The sequence below is a fragment of the Nomascus leucogenys genome, chromosome X (assembly GCF_006542625.1).
Source record: "Nomascus leucogenys isolate Asia chromosome X, Asia_NLE_v1, whole genome shotgun sequence".
NCBI classification, from domain to species: domain Eukaryota; kingdom Metazoa; phylum Chordata; class Mammalia; order Primates; family Hylobatidae; genus Nomascus; species Nomascus leucogenys.
Genome location: NC_044406.1, coordinates 15,591,032 through 15,606,951, shown reverse-complemented (window position 1 = coordinate 15,606,951; position 15,920 = coordinate 15,591,032). Strand labels below are relative to the sequence as shown.

At 41.3% G+C, this 15,920-nt stretch overlaps 1 protein-coding gene across 5 annotated transcripts in view; it reads right to left on the bottom strand.

The window, feature by feature from the left end:
* The window catches only part of REPS2 (RALBP1 associated Eps domain containing 2), a 202,563-nt gene that overhangs the window by 1,946 nt on the left and 184,697 nt on the right, over positions 1-15,920 (bottom strand). For all 5 annotated transcript variants that reach the window (XM_003261098.4, XM_012500875.2, XM_030806746.1 and 2 more), the window contains 3 exons: positions 11,929-12,012; positions 10,441-10,586; positions 6,887-6,992 (listed from right to left, as the gene is read on the bottom strand). In XM_003261098.4, coding sequence (XP_003261146.2) covers positions 6,887-6,992; positions 10,441-10,586; positions 11,929-12,012 — 336 coding nt within the window. The remainder of the gene's footprint in view (positions 1-6,886; positions 6,993-10,440; positions 10,587-11,928; positions 12,013-15,920) is intronic.

The window sequence follows — 15,920 nt, the reverse complement described above, 5'->3', positions numbered from 1 at the left end:
TTACAGGCGTGAGCCACCACACCCAGCCCGGCATTGACGGTTTCTAATCAGGGAAGGAACATGACACAACTTAAAATTCAAAATTTTCACTCTGGCTACTGTGTAGACAGTAGATTATAGCAGGGTGAGAGTGGAAGCAGGGGAGCAACTGGGAGGTTACTGCAGGGACCCAGGTGAGAAATGAAAATGGCTTCCATCGGGGTAGAGGCCATGAAGATGAAGAGAAGTGGACGAATTCCAGATAAATCTTGAATCTAGAACTGGTAGGACTTGCTGATGAAGTTGATGTAGGAGAGAAGGAAAATCTGAGGATGACTCCTGGGATTTTTGTATGAAGAAAGTAGCTGGCTGTTAGTGATATTGAGAATGAGAAGATTAGATAAGAAATGAGTATTTCGAGGAGAGGGTTGACAATTAATTATCTGAGATGTGTATTGGATATCTAAGGAGAAAACATTAAGTAAGAAGTTATGTATGCAAGTCTAGAGCACAGAGGAAAGGAGAAGTAGGGCTTGAGACATAAATTAGGTTTCATTAGTTTATGGATGGTCTTCAAAGCCATGAGACCATACAACATCATCTAGCAAAACAGTATAGATAGAGGTTTCAGGTAAAGATGGAAGACTGACCAGGGGGTACCACACTCTCTCCCTCCTGGAGCACCACTAAAACAATACAGCAACTTTTGAAAAAGTCACGGACCCACAAGACAGGGAAAACAAAAGGGACAAGATGATAGCAATAAAATTTGAAAGCTGAGTGGCAAACTGGTGAATGGTAAATGACTTAGGAAATCCAGGAAAATAAATGTGGGAATTCTGCCAGCTGCTGAGTATGTCTATTCCAAGCATGCATTCCAGAGCTAGGGAAATAACCACAGGGTGAGTTTGGGAGTCCACTGGGTCCACTGTGAGACGAACGTCAGCTAAAACTCCATTGATCACCTGATCTCCCTAAGCCCCAACTCTGATGGGCCACGGTGACACTTTGCATCTCCTGGAATTAGTGTGAGTTCAGAGCTAGTGTCTAGTAATTCCCCAAAAGTCTAATTATTTCCCTTCCTCTAATGCACAGTCACCCTGGCAAAAGGCAGCAGGGTCCCCTTGGGAAAGGCTAGGAGAAAGATTTGCAGTGTAAATTTTTGGCTGCACAGTGGGGTCCTTCCTTAAGGAGACATAGATGCCCCTTCAACATTCAAGAGGTTCTGGATCTATAAACTGGCTTAGCCTGGGAATTAATTGAGGGGCTATGACTATAGTTCTGTTTCAATGATTCTTCAGACTTCTGTTCACTAGACTTAGAACTTTTCCACTCACACAGATCAAGTAAAGAAAGCTGAGTCCCAAGCTAACATGAAGAAAAATAAGAACCAATTTGATTTTACATAGGAGAATTCCTGAAAGACTCAAATTGGCAACACCAGATACCTATGAAAGTGGGAGTACATAAGGGGAGATGGGGGTTGGCTAAAATAAGTGTTGGCTGAAAATCTGTTTCAGAAGCAATTAGATCCCCAGATCATTCCTGCCACCAGGGCAGAATGCTGAAGGTTTATTTCTTGAAAAGGTACAACAGATAGCATCTGGATTAGCAAGAAACAAGCACAGTTGAGGACAAGACACTGGGCCAGAAATAGGGAGAGTGAAGGAATATCCTGGACTGCTGAGACCTACAGCCCTCTTGCTCCACTGAACCAACTCTTTCCCTCCATGTAGGTGACCAAAACAGTCTCTACTCTGGAGACCCCAACCAGACCAAGAGGAAAGAGCTAATCATACTCCCTTTGGGGGTTCCCCAACTATACAGCCGAGCCAAATTGCCAGACAGTGAAGCTCAGAGTTGACAAGCCTCACAACATGCAATGAACTTCCAATCAGTGTTTTCATCTTCCTTTTAAATATGAGCAAAGAAGGGCCATCAGATATCGAAGGAAAGCATCTAAGATAAAGCACATACAACACAACACAACACACACAAACTATTCAGGAAGAAGAAAGAAAAATGACCATAAAAAAGATCACAATGAGTTCTGCACATGTTTCCCAGAACTTAAAGTATAACTTAAAAAAAGATCACAACAATGAAACAAGAATAGGATATCGTCAAAAATAAACAGAGAACAAAAAATTATTGGTTATTAAACAACAGAAGATTTAGAATATATAATTAAGTTTCCAGAAATAGACAAAAATAAAGAAGAAAAGGTAGGAAGAAAGAGAAAAGAAAACAGAAGAGAAAATATGAGAAAATTAGAAATTAAGCTGAGAAGTCCAATGTCTGAATATCAATCAGTAAGGGAGAATGAGAAAAAAATGGGGGTGAGGGCAGGGGGGAGGAAATAATCAACGACAACAAAAATGAAAATAAAAAACTCTTCAGAACTGGGGAATATCAGTTTCCAAATTAAAAGGGCCCACCAAATGTAGAGAATAATGGATGAAACTGGCCTACCCCAAAGCAGAGGGAGAGAGGAGAAAACCAAAACCAAACAAAATGCAAAACAAAACAAGTTCACATACAAAGTTTTATAAAACAGAATGAACTTTGACACTTAAAAAATAACTTTTTAAAATTATCATAGGGTAAAACAATTTTTTTTCTTTTAGTGTACAGATTTGTGTAACTACCACCACAAAGAAGACACATTACAGTTCTACCAACCCCAAAGGTTCCCTGGGACTACTCATACAAACTCTCATCTCATGCATAACCCCTGATAGCCACTGATTTGCTTCACATCAGTATAGTTGTACCTTTTCAAGAATGTCAAATAAAAGGAATCATACAGTACACAACCTTTTGATACTGGCTTGTCTCACTCTGTATAATGTCTGAGTTTCATCCAAGTTGTGTATCATTTCTTTTCTCTGTTGAGTACTATTCCATTGTATGAATGTATCCCAATTTATTCATTCATCTTTTGAAGGACATTTGTGTTGTTTCCAGGTTTGGGCTATCATGAATAAAACTGCTATGTAAATTCATATATAGATTTTTGAGTGAACATAAACTTTCATTTCACTAAGGTAGAGAGACAGCTGGGTCACATGGTTAGTGTATGTATAACTTCACAGGAAACTGCTGAACAATTTTTCAGAGTGGTGGTACCATTCTGCATTCCCACCACCAATAAATGAGAGTTCTAATTGCCAGCACTTGGTGACGTCACATTTTTTGTTTTAGCAATTCTACTATGTGTATAGTGGTATGTAATTGTGGTTTAAATTTGCATTTCCCAAATGGCTAATGATGTTGAATATCTTCTCATGTACTTATTTGCCATCTTTATATATTCTTTAGTGAAGTGTCTGTTCAAATCCTTTGCCCATTTTTAAATTGAGATGTTTTGGTTTTGAGAGTTCTTATTATTGAGTTTTAAGAGTTCTTTATATAATTGAGATATAAGTCTTTTATCGAATATGTGTTTTGCAAATACTTTCTCCCACTCAGCAGCTTGTCTCTTAATTTTCTTAACTATGCTTGGCAAAATAAAAGGTTTTAATTTTGATGAAGTCCAATTTTTTTAGTTTTTCTCTGTTATAGATTGTGCTTTTGGTGTTATTTCTAACTCCAGATCATGAAGATTTTTCTATGTTTTCTTCTAAAAATTTTATAGCTTTATGTTTTACATTTACATCTATGACTCATTTCAAGTTAATTTCTGTATAGATGTGAGGCTTAGATCAAGGCTCTTTTTTTAAATGCAAATGACAAATTGTTATAAAACAATTTGTTGAAAACTATTATTTCTCATTGAATTGATTTTGCACCTTTGTCAAAGATCAAATGGCTGTTTTCATGTGGTCTATTTCAGGACTCTGTATCCTATTCCACTGATCTATGCATCAGCATCTTGATTACTGGAGCTTGACAGTAAAGTGATTCCTCCAACTTTGTTCTTCCTTTTCAAATTTGTTTAAGCAATTCCAGCTCCTTGGCCTTTACACCTAAGTTTTGAGATTAGCTTGTCTATACTCACAAAAAATCCTGCTGGGATTTTTACCGGTTTTGTAATAAATCTATAGACTACTTTGGAGAAAAATAACATTTGAAAAGATATTTCATAAAGATATGAAAGGTAAATAATCACAAAGAAAAGTGGACAACATAATTAGTCAGCAAAGAGATGATAAAAACTATATCACTACATGGCTAGCTAAAATTAATAAGAATCATAACACCAAATGTTGGCAAAGATGTGGAACAATTGGAACTCTCATACATCAGTGGTAGGAGTAAAGACTGCGACAACCACCTTGGAAAACGATCTAGCAGTTTCTCAGAAACTAACCACATACACTTACCATGTTACCTACGAATCCCAATCCAAGAGAAATGAGAACATATTTCCATACAGAGACTTATTCAAAAATGCAGTTTTATTCCAAATTGTCAAAAACTGGAAACAGCTCAGGTGTCTGTCAATAGAATTGATAACCAAACTGTAACATATTCACCCAATGGGATACTACTCATGAATAAAAATGAATGAATTACTGATACACACAACAATATAAATGAATCTCAAAAACATAATACTAAGTGAAAGAAGCTTTACACGAAGTATAAGTTGCAAGATACCGCTTTTATAAAGTTATAGAACAGGCAAAACTATGGTATAAAAATTAGAATAGTGATTGCCTCTGTGTGGGTAGGGCAGGAATTGACTAGGAAAAAGCATGAGGGAGCTTCCTGGGGTGATGGCAATATTCTCTATCTTTTGGGGGGTTTGGATTCCGTAAGTACATGTACTTGTTACAAACTCAGCAAATGTACACTTAAGATTTGTGCTTGTGCTGGCGCAGTGGCTCACGCCTGTAATCCCAGCACTCTGGGAGACCTAGGTGGGCAGATCACGAGGTCAGGAGATCGAGGCCATCCTGGCTAACACAGTGAAACCCCGTCCCTACTAAAAATACAAAAAGTTGGCCGGGCGTGGTGGCAGGCGCCTGTAGTCCCAGCTACTCAGGAGGCTGAGCCAGAAGAATGGTGTGAACCCGGGAGGCGGAGCTTGCAGTGAGCCGAGATCACACCACCACACCCCAGCGTGGGCAACAGAGTGAGATTCCATCTCTAATAATAATAATAATAACAATAATAATAATAATATTTGTGCATGCATTTTGTATAAACATTTTACATCATAAGAAAAAACTGTAAAAATATACTGAACTCTAGCTAATTATACGCATGCTAAAATATTCAGGGAAAGTATACAGATATCTGCAATTTATTTGAAAATATGTCAAAAATAAGATGAACTGATGGACACAAGGATAAATGGGTAGATACGTGATTAAAAACAAGTATAGTAAAATGTTATTGTAGAACTGAAGTGATGTCTATACAAGCAGTCACTTATGATTCTTTCAACTTTCCTGTATGTTTGAAAATTTTCATACTAAAATATTGGGGCAAATGGGGTTGGGGTATAAACGTTAAGTCAGGGAAGGAAGAGACAGCAGAGAATGAAAATGGGAAGCACCAGTGAAGCAGAAGGAAAACCAGGAGAGTATGGTATGTCAAAAACCAGTTATAAAAGCAATTTCAGAGGAGGAAATGATCAATTGTGTAGAATTCTTCTGAAAAGAAATAATAATATTAAAACAGCCCCATTGGATTTAGCCACAAGACGGGTGTGAGCGGAGGAGGACGAAGCCAACTGAAGTGGAAGGAAAAGAAAATTACTGGTTTGAAAGTAAAGATAATGAATAAAAACCACTCCTAAGAAACTTTGCTGTGAAGGGGACCAAAGAAATGAGGCAGTAATTGGCCAAGTGTAATGGACAATACTGGAGCATATTTACGTGTGGATGGCGAATGATCCAGTAGAGAACTGGGGGATATAGTGGATAGAATCATGTCCCCTCAAAATATATGTTTAAGTCCTAACCCCCAGTATCTGTAAATGTGACCTTATATGCAAATAGGTTCTTTGCAGATGTAATCAAGTTAAGATGAGGTCATGCTAGATTAGGGTGGGTCCTAATCCAATGATTGGTGTCCTTATAAGAGGATACAATAAGAAGAGAAATTTGGACACAGACACAGAGAGATACAGGAAGAAGGCCATGTGACAACAGAGGCAGAGATTGGAGTGATGCAGCTACAAGCCAAGGAATGCCCAGGACTGCCAGCAACATCAGAAGCTGGGAAGAGGTAAGGAAGGATTATCTTCTAGAGCCTTCAAAGAGAGCATAGCTCTGCCAATATCTTGATTTCAGAGTTCTAGCCTCCAGAGCTGTGAGAGAATCGTTTTTGGTTATCTTAAGCCATCACATTTGTGGTATTTTGTTATAGCAGCCCTGAGAAACTAACACAGGGGAGAGTAATGATGAAGAGAAACAGGGGTGATGTCGTTGAGAAGGTGAAATTGAACCATTTGCAAGGTACCAGAGGAGGGGCTGGCCTTCGATAGTACCAGGGTGACTTCCTTCTACTGAAATAAGAATTTACATCCTCTTTCAGAGAGGATGTAAATTATTAAGGGATTACCCAGAAGCTTTGGATAATAAAGAATGCTTCAAACAGCCTTCGTAATAGATTGTCTTTCCTTTTAACTCACACACAATATGAAGCCTACATATTAAAGTCACTAGTCTTCCTCTGACTATGCAAGAACCAACCCATGAAACTTAAATACAGTAATTCTCCACCTTCCAAAAAGGGTTTGAGAACAAAGAGGCAAGTCTTATCAACAGGGATGGAACTAAATGGTCAGCCAATGGTCACATCAGATCACTGTATATGATAGGTATGGAGACATCACTATGTACCCCACCCAATAAATATGTACAATTATTATATGCCTATTAAATCAAAAAAAAAAAACTTTTTAAAAGCCAGGGAAAAGCCTGGTCATCCAAAGCTGGGACTCATTCCTTACCTTGAGCTGCTGCTGGAGCTCACTGTTCAGCCGAGCCAGCACTGCGTTTGCCTCTTTATTTTTGCGGATAGCAGTTTGAATGGCCTTCTTCTGTTTGGAAGACTGCCTATAGAAAAGCACAAACACTTCGGTGAAAAAGGACTTAGAGGTCTGGACCCTTGAGGGTCAGAACTCTGATTCATGAGAGGTGTTAAACTAACAAGTGGTTAACAACACAGGGCTCCAAAAATAAAATCTCATATTCACAGGCGGTCAGGAAGATAGACAACAAATGAAACCAATTTGTTGGGATGAATTATTTACACCTGAAGTAATTCCCATTTTATAACTTGAATAAAAGCTGTGAAGTGGGCCTTTTCAAACATTTGTGTTCCATTTATTCCAAGACATTTGAATAAGTATTTCTTCCTGACAAACCATATTAACTGGAATGCCCTTTTTGTGTAAGAATTAATAGCACTTAAAAGACCTGCAGGTGTCCCCTGTGAACAAGTCTGAAGGAAAATAACACAAGAACCTTCTTTTTAGCAAAAATTCTACATTAACTTAGCCAGACTACCTACCTCTACCTTATTTATTATTAGGCATGAATGCCTAAGTATATGTGTGTGTGTGTGCATAAATGTGCACTCATGTGTATGTGCATGGACCAGCATATATCTGTGGCTCTTGAGAAAAATACAGAACGTTTTAATACCAGTATTTCCCAATTAACAGCAAATTCACAGAACAAGCATAACCAGAGTGACCACGCATCCTACTGTACCCATTACAGCCTCCATTTAAACTGTCTGTCCAGCATAAGTACATTAACGCTCTCTTTACTTTTCAAAACCGTCCATGGTTGGGATGATAAATCAGTGTGGTTACCACAGGGATAATCTACAACCTTTCATCCCACAGCAAGAAACACCGAATTCTTAGAGCAAAAGAGCAATTGATGTTCTCCTAGAAAAACAACCATATGTGCCATTACTGGGAGATGGGTTCTAGACAAGAGCAACTGAACTAGAATGGACTGTGACCACTGTACAGATCTGATTAATATTGATAATTGGTTGGGTGCAGTGGCTCAGGCCTGTAATCCCAGCACTTTCAGAGGTCGAGGCAGGATGATCACTTGAGGCCAGGAGTTTGAGACCAGACTGGGCAACACAGTAAGACTCCATCACTACAAAAAATAAAATGAAATTGGCTGGGAATGGTGGCTCATGCCTGTAGTTCCAGCTACTCAGGAGGCTGAGGGGGAAAGGATCACTTGAGCCCAGGAATTCGAGGCTACAATGAGCCATGATCATGCTACTGCACCCTAGCCTGGGTGACCGAGTGAGACTTTGTCTCTAAAAAATAAAAATAAAAATAAATAGAAAGTGAAAAGACAACCCACAGAATAAGAGAAAATATTTACAAAGATGGCTCAATTTTCTCATAGATCTGACAAAGGAGTTGTATCCAGAATATATAAAGAACTCATAACTCAAAAATAAAAAGATTAATAATCCAATTAAAAGTGGGCAAAGGGTGTGAATAGACATTTCTCCAAAGAAGATAAACAAATGGCCAATAGGCACATGAAAAGATCATCAATGTCATTAGCCACAAAAGAAATGCAAATCAAAACCATGAGATCACACTTCACACTCATTAGGATGGCTATAATAAAAAAAAAAGGTAAGTGTTGACAAAATGGAGAAATTGGAACCCTCATACGTTGCCAACAGGAACATAAAACGGTGCAGCCACTATGAAAAGTGTGGTAGTTCTTTGAAATATTAAAGATAGAGTTACCACATGACCTAGCAATTCCATTCCTAGGTACAGACCCAAGAGAAATGAAAACGTAAGTCCACACAAAAACATGTACACAAACAGTATAGCGGCATTACTCTTAAGAGCCAAAAAGCAGAAATAACCAAAATGTCCATCGACTGATGAATGGATGAATAAAATGTGGTCTATCCATACAGTGGAATATTATTCAGCCATAAAAAGATAAGTTCAGATTTATGCTACAACTTGGATGAACCTTGAAAATATTATGCTAAGTGAAAGAAGCCAGTCACAAAAGACCACATTTCATTATTCCATTTATGTGAAATGACAAGAATATGCAAAGCCATGGAGACAGAAAGGAGATTCATGGTTTCCAGGGGCTGAGGGGGAAGAAGAGAATGGGGAGTGATTGCTAACGGGCATGGATATTATTTTAGGCATGACAAAAGTTAGATTGTGGTGATGGTTGCATGACTTTGTGAATAAACTAAGAACCACTGAATTGTACATTTAAAAACATTCCTGTATGCTATGTGAATTATATTGCAATAAAGCTGTTATACAAAAGAGAAAAAGAAAAGATCTCTGTATGAACTCCACCAGATGCCCTGACATCTACTCTGGAGACTGTTAAGCCACTGCTGACTAAAATTGACATGAAGCTGAAATTAAAGTGGAGTGCTGGGGTAAAACATGGAAGAAAATTGAGCCATCTTTGTCCCTGATAGGGATTCACCTTCCAGGCTTAACAGGGGCTGGAAGATGGTCAAAGTTCTCAGTGAATGTGATGAACAAAATATACTTCCTTTATGGACTGATACCGCCAGGGACCTGTCCATTTGAAAAAAAGAAAATCTTCTGAGGGAGAGGGTTGCAGAGATTCAGAATGGGACTTTGGCTTCAAAGACAAGTTACTAACATTTCCCACAGAACCTGCTGCTTTTCATTCTACAACAGTGGAAGCAGAAGAAAATCTGCAGCAGCATCTGAGACCTGCAAGACCCCAAAAGCAGGGTCATGATGGGTCTTGAGCATTTATGTTAGTGACCGGTCAGGCTCACTGGCAGTCAAGTGACAGGAGCAGGTTTCTGTCCTCAACACCTCCCTCAATTTCACTACAAAGAAACTGAAGCAAGTGATGGCTCTTCTCAAAGCCAAAGTTTTACAGAGAAGGATAGTTTGTCCAGAGCATCATTGTCTCAGTCCCTGGCCATGTCCACAGGTGTCTTCACCCTCCCTCCAATACCTGTTCCAGCTGGTTAGATAAATATAATGGAAGTTCTGCATGTATCCATTCTGTGCTGAGGCGACCAACAACAGAAACTCTTTACGGAGATTTTAAAAGAATCACATACCACACCTACTGAAAGTGTGTCTGTGGGTGAAGGAGCTAGCCATTTGCCCTGAAGGAAAAGGAGATAACACAGGCAGAGAGGCAAAATCGCCACTTACAATACTTCCGTCTTGCCAGGAAAATTTGGGCCCTCACAAGGAAGAGGAGTAGGAAACAACAGAAGGTGAGAGGAAGGGAAAGAAATCAAACCAAACCAAACACCACAGCCTAGGACTTGCCCGCCCCTTTAGGTCAGGTTAAGTCCTATAGCTTATAAAGCCTTCTATGTGACTGGGAGACTTGAATCCCATCACAGAGATGAGCAAGATAAAATTTACAACCATGAAATCCTTCTGTTGGTGTGCATGTAAATGTCAGCACATTTACATATCCGTGGACATCTCAGAGCGAGATTCCTACCTCACTCTTGTTTATGTGGTCTACTTACTTTTGGACTGTTGGATGAGGTTTCATGGTTGCTGCAGAAGCTGGCCCACTTGCAGCAGTGGAAGGCTCTTGGTTTTCTGTAGCTTGATTTTCTGGTCTGAATTTCCTACGAATGGGCTTTGATGGTGGCTGAGAATACGGTACATCCTGTGGATTTAAAACGAAATAAAAATTAAAAAGTTAAACATTTTAATGTTCCCTCCACTCTTCCTTCCAGTGTCCCACATTCCTTTAGCCTCAACCCCAAGATCAGGAGGGTACTCTATTTACTGACCCATGGCTCAGCAAGAACTGGGGGGACACAGTCATCAGAGTCCAGTGGTCTTCCCTTTTTTCTTTTTAAATGTTTCAAGAAGTCTATTACTTCTTGTCACCTGAAACTCACACAGACCCTGTGTGCATCTCACACCATGGGGCCTTTCCTAACTGAAGACAAGATAGGCTCCTGCCTCACTTTGAAGCCTTTTAAACCTAAGTTTTGGCCGGACGCGGTGGCTCATGCCTGTAAATCCCAGCACTTTGGGAGGCCGAGACGGGCGGATCACGAGGTCAGGAGATCGAAACCATCCCGGCGAACACGGTGAAACCCCGTTTCTACTAAAAATACAAAAAATTAGCTGGCCTGGTGGCGGGCGCCTATAGTCCCAGCTACTCGGGAGGCTGAGGCAGGAGAATGGCGTGAACCCGGGAGCTTGCAGTGAGCCGAGATCGCGCCACTGTACTCCAGCCTGGGCGACAAAGCGAGACTCCGTCTCAAAAAAAAAAAAAAAAAAAAAAACCCTAAGCTTTGGAAGTTTTTAAAGGTCTTAGTCATATGCTCATCATTCTCCCATCCCCAATTCCTACATAAAGTCAAGAAAAAGAGCCACAGTGTATTCTGGAAGGACACAGTTGGCCTGCTTCTTTGGAGGCCTCTACCTCACCTGTGCTCCTAAGCCCAAGGCCCACTCTCTCTGAAGGGAGAAGAGCCTGGGAGAAGGACAAGAAGAGGGTGAGGAGATGAATGGAGAGCATGATGAGTGAGGGGTACTTACTGAGCAAATTAAAGGTGACCCAATGGCATGGCTGGTTAGATGCCAGGTGAAAATGCCATGATGCAAGAGGAAACCATGGTACAAAGACCAAAAAGGAGAGACTACCCCACCCCAAGAGGTGTTCACAGAGGCTTAGCAGGTGGATGGGATTTTGCTAAAGACATCTGTCCCTCCCCAGAGCCCTTTTAGCTCTTACCATAAACAAGGCCACCATGTTTAGCTGGGGGGCTAAGGAGGTTGAGTATGTACTGTCATGTACAAAATGCATTAAGGGTCAAGCCCAGGAATCTTCAGGACCCCAATCTTCACAAAGAACCCACATTCTAGGAAATCTGGATCATTGACATTCATTTCAGGACACAGAAACCTTAAAACAATAGATCAGCTAATAGAGATAAGAAGCCCAGGGGTGGGACTCGCAACGCCATCTGACAGCATCCTCAGGCTGACTTTACCTTCTTTGCCGGACTACTTTCTGCAGCCTGGGATGGGGCTCTGCTCAGCTGTGGGAGTAACTCGGCCTCCGACACTTGTTCAGACTGTAGCAAGAGATCAGAGAGAGGACAGAAATGCAAAAACACAATCACCTAAATATATAATAAAGAACACTTAGGAAGATAGTCACCAAGGGAAAACTGATTTAAGCCAAGTTGCAGCCAAGAATGCTTACGTCTGCTGATCCTTGGGAAAAACCTCCCATAGATGCGGCTATTAACCCTCCCATCCCTCCTTCCCAGATTGTTCAGCCTTAGGAAAAGGAATCATGGGAATTTCTTCTGTAATTGAACATATGTATTGCTAAAAAACTAATGCTTCGCAACAACAAACTCTAAAAATAACAAGGCTTATCAGAAAAACAGGGTTGAAAAAAGATTTTAACTTGAGCACCAACAAAAACAATCATCACCATTAAAAACACTGATTTTTTTAAATGTTAAATTTCTAATAAAGAAATACTCTATGAGCAGTGTGAAGAAGAAGAGGTAAGAACTATCCCCCAGGCCAACCAAAGCCCACGTGCTGCTGCATCCCCGGATCCAGCACCTACATTCCACTGCAGTCGCCACCACCATGCCCAAGAGAAAGGCTGAAGGGGACGCTAAAGGAGATAAAACCAAAGTGAGGACAAACCACAGAGAAGATGTGCAAGGTTGTCTGCCAAACCTGCTCCTCCAAAGCCCAAGCCTAAAGAGGCCCCTGCAAAGAAGGGAGAGAAGGTAAAGGGGAAAAAGGAAAAAGCCCATGCTGGCAAAGAGGTGAATAACTGCAGAAAATGCAGAGGCCAAAACAGAGCAGGCACAGAAAGTTGAAGGCGCTGGGGATGCCAAGGGAAGTGTGTGCATTTTTGATAACTGTGTATTTCTGGTGACTGTGCAGTTTGAAGTATTTTTTTTATTACGTTTTATAAAAATGCAGAATTGTTTTTATGTTTTTATTTTAAGCCATGTTGTTAGCACACCGAACACGTCATTGTTGTTTTATGGAGAAGGGGTATATGTCACTAATAGAATGTCTCTGAGGCCAGGCACAGTGGCTCATGCCTGTAATCCCAGCACTTTGGGAGGCCGAAGCAGGTGGATCACCTGAGGTCAGGAGTTCGAGACCAGCCTGACTGACATGGCGAAACCCCGTCTCTACTAAAAGTACAAAAATTAGCCGGGCGTGATGGTGGGTTCCTGTAATCTCAGCTACTCAGGAGGCTGAGGCAAGAGAATCACTTGAACCCGGAAGGCGGAGGTAGCAGTGAGCCGAGATCGTGCCACTGCACTCCAACCTGGGCAACAAGAGCGAGACTTCATCTCAGGAAAGAAAAAAAAGAAAAAGAATGTCTATGAAGCTGGACTGATGTGGAGAAAACACCTTTCCCTTCTAGTTTTGAAAGACATCTTCTTGGCTCCCAGAAAGAGGGACTGTCTGACGTTGACACACAGAGTCACCTTCACTCAAAGGCCTTGTGGTGTGGAGAAACAAATTCCTCTTTATGTCCCCCTCTCCCTCTCTGCCTTCAGTATACACTTAACTCCCTCAAACCCAGATACCTGTTGGGGTCTGGCCCCCAATAACTGGTTACCAGTCAGGCTGGCAATCTGGACTTTCCAGCGAGAACCCTTGAAAGACCCGTGCTCTGTTTCTAGATTGTGGATCTTCAGATAAATTCTGCCATCCTGAAAGTCAGGGTCAGCTCATGAAAAGTTGTTAAACAGCACGTTGAATGTGAAATGTCAACCCTCACTCTGAACTTTCCCTCTTCAGGGTACCAAATGAAGACTTCATTGGGTTTTACCATGGCTTTCTGATTTTGGAAGTCCATTGAAGGAGGGAGTCTGAAAGTTGTATACTGTTAATGATTGTCGCTCATGTCCTGCCTGAAATACCATGATTGTTCACAAAAAGTATCTTTCATAAAGCTGGATACAAGTTTGGAAAAAAAAACACTCTAGTAAATATGGCCCTTCTTAAAAAAGGAAGGGGGACTGTGGTCGAAGGAGTTATCAGAAGGGTCGAGGGTGCTGAGTGGGATGGAATCAGTGACTAAATTCACCAAGATTGGCAAGGAATGTCCCCAAAGCACTTCAAGACAGAGTGGGTGCCAATCAGCCAAGTGGAAGAACACAGGGTGACTGCACCTCAGGAGCAGCTCTTTATGTCCCCCATTTCCCCCAGTCTTCTGCCTTCAGCTGTGTTAGTCTGCTTTCAGCCACTAGTAGCCAGTGATGCCAAAACATTCATGTGCTGAGAATGAACCCTACATATGAAACAATGTGACTTCTACATCATACTGATACCAGTCATCTACTGACCCACAGATAATCCTCATTACAGAAACACACATTGTAGCACAACAAACTGACTTAGCATGCCCACTTCATTGCTAACCTGGCCTTCTCTAACCTCCTTCAGAGCATGGCTTCTTACTCTGACTCCACTGAAATGGCTAGCTCCCAAGGGAGCTAACATACCCCCATTTAACATGTTATGGCTACCTCTTCTCGTCTTCTCCTCATTCATCTTCTGCCCAGTATAGTACCTTTGACTATCTTTTTTAAACTCCTGCCCCTGGCATCTGAGAAGCTGCAATTTCCTAACTGTAGTTATTCACTCTTTTTCCTGTTTTAACTCCTCTTATCCCTCAAATGTAGGATTTCTCAAGGTTCTGTCTTTAGTTGCTCCACCCATTTTTCCCTCCCTGTTCATTCTCTCCCAGGGTAATCCCATCTGTTCCTACATTTTATCCCAAGCAATTCCCCATCTCCTCTAAATCCACTATGCAAGCACTCAATATTCCTCACTTCTAGTTCCAACTAGTTCTTATAGCTTTCTCCCTTCCATTAAACATAACTATATTGTTGTTGTTGTTACTAATAGGTACTATGATGCACACAACACTTACTATGTGTCACACATTGATCAAAGGGCTTTGCAAGGATCATTGCAATTCATCATCACAGCCCTAGGAAGTAGTTATTATCTCCATCTTATTGGTGAAGAAATTGAAGATCAAGAAGTTAAGGAACTCACCCAAAATCACACAAATAGCAGAGTCTGAACACAGGCCTTGATTTCCAAAGCTGAGCTTATAACCACTATGCCATACAGTCTCAGGTACTCTCAGGCCTGAGTGTTACTCATTCAAGACATATTTATTAAGCAGCTACTACAGGCAGGCCCTGTGCTAGCACTGGCACTCAAGGATGAACAAGATACAGATCTTGCTTAAGAGAAGCTTGAAGTCTAGTGGGAACAACAGGGAAGTGACAAAGCCAACTTGCTTCAGTGGACTGTGGAGGGCAAGTATGGGGAATACAGAAGCACCCAGTCTCATGGGTCGGCAAAGACTCAGGAGCAGGTGATGTCTCAGCTGAGGCCTGGGCTAAAAGAGCAATGTGTGGGAATGGTGAGAAAGACCCAAAAGTAAGTTCACAAAGGGTCTCCCATGCTCAAACATCCATAATTTCAGCCAGGGCTACCACAAGAACACTAAGGTCAATCCCCAAGATGGGAAACACAGGAGAAGCAGGAGTGAGGGGGAACTCATCTTTAGGCAGACTGAGTTTGAAGTACCTGGGAAACAACCAAGCAAAGCTGTCCAGGAGCCATTCACTGTCAGGAGTCTAGGGAACACAAGCCCTCACCCTGCTTTCCCTGGAGGTTCATACAAATGGAGGCATACTCCAAGCTCTATGAGCCAAAAGTCAGTTTTATTAACAGCTGAGTGAGGGCCCAGTAGCCACCTGAATGCAGGGCCTCCTGTGAACCACGCTGAAGAATGCAACTTGAACCTGAGGCCCCTTCTTGCCTTTTACCTAGAAATCTATTGCTTGGAAGATAATATATGTTCTGGCCCAAGTCTACACATGCAGCCTCCTGCAGGGACCACAGGTATGCAGCAATATCTTGCAGCAGGCAGGCAGAGAGAGGATAATAATTTCAGGCTCTCTGCCTTTCA